This window comes from Monopterus albus, unplaced genomic scaffold (assembly GCF_001952655.1).
Source record: "Monopterus albus unplaced genomic scaffold, M_albus_1.0 scaffold38.1, whole genome shotgun sequence".
NCBI lineage: Eukaryota > Metazoa > Chordata > Actinopteri > Synbranchiformes > Synbranchidae > Monopterus > Monopterus albus.
In genome coordinates, this window is record NW_018127918.1 from 2387298 (window position 1) to 2393297 (window position 6000).

A 6000-nucleotide genomic window follows, 5' to 3' on the forward strand; every position below is an offset into this window, starting at 1 on the left:
CTTCTCCCATACTGGAACAAACTGCCCTCTGCAAAGAAAGAGGCCTAAAACTATCTTCCCCTTTGCTTGCCCTAATAATGGTTCTGTTTGCTGATGTTTAAGCAAACTGTGAACAAAAGCAACTGTCAAATGCAGCCTTGATTACATGGACAACAGTGTTGAGGTTTAGTGTGTGGCAAATGAGAAGAGGCGGACTAGTGCTCATCATTCAAAGCACATGCTGCTGTTGTATGTGCCTTATCTGTCTGTGCTGCAGAGTAGAGCGGTCGTGTAACCTACAGGACAGCACAGTCTGTCCTGCCACCCCTTCCTCCTTCATGCATGAAAGTGGTTTGCTGGTGTGCACATCAGAGGCAGGCCGTCCATGTGTGTGTCAAGGCTCGTTCTGAGCACATGATACCACAGATGTTCGCAAATGCTCTGGAGGTTTAGGGATTGGAGCAAGTCCAAAACTTCAAAGGTTCAGTTGGGAACAAATGTTCAAATCACATCAATGCCATGAAAGAAAGGAACCTAAACCACTGAAATTCTTTGGAGAGATATAAACACAAGGCAGAGTATTTGTAATAATGCAGCAAGTCTTAAACCTACTACAGTATATATAACTTTTCTCCTTAAAGAAGAATCTGTAGTGATATCATCTACCTCACCTCTGTAGGTCATTTTCAAATTGATCTTGATAAGAATAACTTAAAAAAAAGTTTTCTCTACAGGCCAGAAAACAACTTTTGGAAAGTACATCTACTGCAAAAGCAGACTTTCTCCTGCCTTTTCATGACAGAGTTTTCAATAGACTTCTGATTCTGAGGTTATGCAGTACATAGATATAAAAAAACATTTAGCTTCCATTGTGATTACAATGTTAATACTAGCTGAGGACAGACAGCGGATTCAATTTCTGGTGTGCCACTAACAAATATTCAGATATCCACAACACTTTACAGGGAGATCAGCAAAATTTAGTCATGGCGTAGTCTTTTTGTTTAGGTTTCGCAATAAACAAAAATGATTTTGTACTGTTAAAAGAAATATCTAACCTGTGTTTCTCTGTTGTTGTCTGTCAGGAGGCCTGTTTGTCCTTCTGGATGCTTTTCAGTGACAACACAGCAGCCACTCTGACTTACTTTGATCCCAAAGACTACAACCTCAATGCCTCCACACTGGATGACAAAGTTGTGTCAGTATCACAGGAGCCTCAGCAAAGGTGGCCCATGGTGGTGGCAGAAGGAGAGGGATCTGGCGAGATGGTGCGTGTAGAGATGGCCATCTGTGAGGCTTGCCAGAAGACCAAGCGCAAAAGTGTCATTGCATCTGCTACAGTTTATGTCAAGGTCCGCTTTGGGCCAGAGGAAGACTCTGAGGAAGAAGCAACCACTGAGGGCGAGATTGAGCTGGCACCCATCACCAGGCGTCCTGTCATTGATCCAAACATCAGTGGAAGAGTTTATGAGACATCTAATGAGCAGCCTGCTAGTGTTCCCATCGATTACACCAATTTCCCCACTATTAGCAACCAGGAGCGACCCACTGAGAGCGACGAAGAGGAGGGAGACGAGTTTGTGCATTCACCTCGGAACATGACCGACCTTGAGATTGGCATGTATGCTCTACTAGGAGTCTTCTGCCTGGCCATCTTAGTCTTTCTCATCAACTGCATTGTCTTTGTGCTTAAATACCGCCATAAGCGAATTCCACCTGAGGGTCAGGCCAACATGGACCATTCCCACCACTGGGTGTTCCTGGGAAATGGCCAGCCACTGAGGGCCCAGTGTGATCTATCACCACAGCAGGTAGAAAGTCCTAGTAACCCTTTGGAGGGTGTACAGACTTGCTGCCATGGAGACCACCATAGCAGTGGCAGCTCCCAGACTAGCGTTCAAAGCCAGGTACATGGCCGGGGTGACGGCAGCTCTGGAGGTTCTACGAAAGAGAACGGCGAGGACGCCAGTTCACCCACCTCCAAGCGCAAGAGAGTCAAGTTTACCACCTTTACCACCCTTCCCACAGAGGAGCTGCCCTACAACTCCATCCCCATAGCAGATGAAGAGGACATTCAGTGGGTTTGCCAGGATATGGGCTTTCAAGACCCAGAGGAACTGCATGATTACATGCGCAGAATAAAAGAAATAGCCTGAGATAAGAGGTTCAGTGTGAAACACTGCTCTCAGCTTTCTAAAGAAACATTCCTTTCTATTTTTCTCTTTCTCACCTAAGTTAAAGAAAATTTTTTTCACAGACTAAAAGGCCAGCTGTTGTTTTTGGTTAGGGTTTGTTCCATTTAGTTTGCACAGTGCTGTAATCTCATACACACTCACATAGAAGATAATGCCAGGAAGCCAAAGACTTAACCAGAGGATCTCAGTCACTAGAGACATCTGTAAATCTTGGCTATAGGAAAATTTACTGGGAAGCTGAGCCATGGCCAGATGTGGAGCTCCCCAAGCTCCCTTATTTTGAGAATCTGATTCTAGACAAAGCCTGATATGGACAGGAGTGTAGAAGAGTACTGACTGTGTTTATTGCTGGCTCACTAGAACTGCATAATTATACCTACTCCAAGCTAAGAGGCCTTTGATGAACAAAAACATTCAAAGACTCTCATGAAATTTATGTTTAGAAATCATTTGTTTTTGCCAAAGTGGGGAAAGTGTTCTTTTAATGGCAAAACTTCACTGTTGCACTCGGTGCAGCACACTCGTGATTTATAATCATGTTCATAACTTACATTTTTCTATATTTCATAGGTAGCCACAAGTAGAGCTCTACAAGTCCTCCTGGTTCTGAACAAATCTAATGCCTTATCAAAATGGTCACATTTCACTTCTTATATCAGTCAACAGACACCCTGGTTTGTCACTAAGGCTAGAGACAGTGTAGTAAGAGAAACTATTTAACGTACTACTACTGATCTCGAGCATGAGGTATAAAATAGTGTGTGATGTGAGGCTTTCTCACAGTCTTTGCATGGAACAGGATCTTGAGGCACAATTAGCCACTTTTTTTTTCCAAATTTGTAAATGTTTGTAATTATATAATAATTCATACACATTACAAAAGTAAATATGTTATCATGCACTACACGCATGCCATGTCGGGCCTACATAAACGCAGACATTCCTCTCTATTATATGTATATATTGTATCAAGCCAGAGTCGCCTCTGTCATGAACGTTCAGCTAGTAACCTACTCCAAACAAGAGGAGCAGAAAGTTGGTTGAAATGTTATAATCTTGTGGTGAGTAGAGGGTTCTCTTCGGCAACATCTTAACAGAACTGTAGCTCTTTAACAAATTAGTATCACATTTGACTGTTGACCATGGGCATTTGCTATGCACCAGAATTGTAACAGATCCAGTCTTTTTATGGTTTATTTCCCTTCCTCATGTTCAACTGGCCTCCAGGAAAATAAAAAAAAACTCATATAATGTACTAGTTGGAAACATTTTCACTGAACACTAGACTAAACTCTGCAGGAAATGTTTTCTACCCATTAAGAAGATTACTTTTGCTTCATCATTTAAATCATGGCTGTCCCATATTGTCGTGCTGTTTTCAAACACATTGTGGTATGTATGTAATCTCCATTTAGTTTAATATACTCTAGTGAACTTAACATCTGGAGGTCACAGATTTGCTTTGTGTGAACTTTATGGTCAGGGACAGAGAGTAATAGCTTTTCAGTGGTGTTGCTAGAGGCACAAGAGCTACAATACGTAGATGCCATGGGTGTGGTTATACGAACATGTACACTGTATCTCAGGATGGTTGAATACAACACAGCCAGTGGATGCCATGTTCAGGTTTTGTTGTGCAGAAGTGTGAAATGCTGTGTTGAGCTTTTAAAGGTTTACATTGGTTTTAACATAACAGAAACAGGAAAGATCTGGCGGGTTTTGAAAGAGCATAAAATATCTTGTGAGATTTCAACCAAAACATTCTGAGGTAGCCAGACATGTAGTCACTGTGAGCATGATAACAGCAGAGCTAATAGTATTTTTAATTGTAGTTGCCCTATTAGCATAACATATGCTTTTTAGTATTAGAGTGGATGACTGAAGAGGACTTTTGAAGGCTGATGTTATTCCAGCTTTGATTTCTTTTCAGGATTAATGAAACAACCATGGGATAAAATTTGTTTCTGTCATTTTCCTTAATTCTTTGCTAAGGGCTTGGATTTTTATTTTATGTTAACTGACTGATTTTGCTGATCCCATGAGAAAACAAACATGCTCCCTTTGTCCTCATAATGAGCAAGCTTTATTTGTCATTCAAAATGTACATTTTATTGCCATCCTATCTGCTTTTTGGCCCATACAACCTTATTAAAGCCCCAATCCAGAATTGTTCTCTTAATGGCAGTGCTGCTATACAAATGCCAGTTTCATATGGAACAAAAGCATAAAATTCAGGATATGGTGTTAAGGCGCCCCCCAGCTCCTTATTCATTGACTGAAGACACTATGTGTGACAACTGAAGACAATCGTTAAATGTGATCTTGAGATGGAAATGGTTTGCTTACAGCAACATTGTAAATACTAGAACAAAACAGTCTTTCCTTTTTCACTTAACTAAAAGCTGCCATGAGGTTTTGTTACATCACTAAATCATATGTTTCAATATTCCACATGTATATAGACACACATTTGACACAGTTGTAAATCCTGGATTGGGACTTCAGTTTGGTTTACTGCATGTCCTCTCTGAGTTCTATGTTATTCAAATGAATAATGACCTGATTCTAATGTATAGTAATATTCAATCGTGTTACCATCTAAGATGGGACATTATTCTTATAGTCCAAGCCCATCCTTCAGCCACAGCATCAAGATGATTGGCCATGAAAATGAGAAAAGTAGCAGCCACCTGGAAGTGTTTCAGTTTTAACTTTAAATTATGGCCTCTCAGGATGAGTGTAGGATTCTGAACTAAACCTAACTTGGCTGTTTTGTGCTTATTGTTGGTGTGGTCCGCTCAATATGGTGACATTACTTTCACAGACTAAGTATCTAATAGCATCTTCACACATTATTTTGTAATGGTTTTCCCATTTTTCCCCACTAATTACTTGTGTGTAAATATGTTGTGCATTACATGATACATCTCAAAATCAATTACTGCTTCACCTTCTGTGAATTTTATGTCTTCATTTGTAATGCTGCTTTGGTAACGGTGCATATTTGTGTTTTCTTCAAACTGCTAATAGAAACTTAGTCTTCTTACAACATGTAATTGAAGATCGAATTGGACTGTATTTTCCCACCCATGGAAAACACTGCACGACCTGCACAGCTCACTTAGCTGTGCCAGGTATACACCACACTGACTACTATATGTTAATGTACAGAGCACTGTTAAATTTCTTGTATTCTCTTGAAAACAAACCCTTGTATTTTCCTGTTATCTGTCAAGTACTAAAGAAGTACTAAAGAAAATGACATACAAAAATGAATTGTCATTTTTACTTCACTTACTATACCACTGTTGAACACTGAAAAAAAGAACGAGAAGGTTTTATGTATTTTTCAAACATTTATTGTACTCTAGAATGATATCTACTATGTAATCAAGAATTCTATCAGAATTCCAGCTTTGTTAACTTCATTGATGAAGAAACAATCTGGCCTTGAAGGAGTTTGGTGCACATAATGTCTCACAAGATGTTTGGTAAAAAAAAAAAAGTCTGAAACATGTTTTATTTTATGTCTTTTGTATGTAGTGTTTTAACTCCCACTTATTCACAAATACACAGCAAACCTATTTTACCAAGTCAAGACAAAAAAATTATATATATGTAATATTACTATGTATTATGTAGCTCACATTTGACAGCTTAATTCATGTATGTATTCTTGCCACTAGGGTTGATCAGATCCTGGCATGAGTCCTGCCACTGTTTGAAGTCCATGGACCATTGCTGTTTATACCACACTGTTCTGAATTTGAAGACCCATCATATTCACTGGCATTTCCCACAGCAGCATAAGGATACCGCAGAGACA

At 39.8% G+C, this 6000-nt stretch overlaps 1 protein-coding gene across 2 annotated transcripts in view; it reads left to right on the plus strand.

Annotated features, from left to right (window-relative positions):
• Nucleotides 1–4525, plus strand: part of tmem132e (transmembrane protein 132E) — a 98590-nt gene extending 94065 nt beyond the window's left edge. For both annotated transcript variants that reach the window (XM_020598526.1, XM_020598527.1), the window contains one exon: nt 1065–4525. In XM_020598526.1, the coding sequence (XP_020454182.1) occupies nt 1065–2135 (1071 nt within the window). In that variant the 3' untranslated portion in view covers nt 2136–4525. The remainder of the gene's footprint in view (nt 1–1064) is intronic.
• Nucleotides 4526–6000: the final 1475 nt, after the last annotated feature.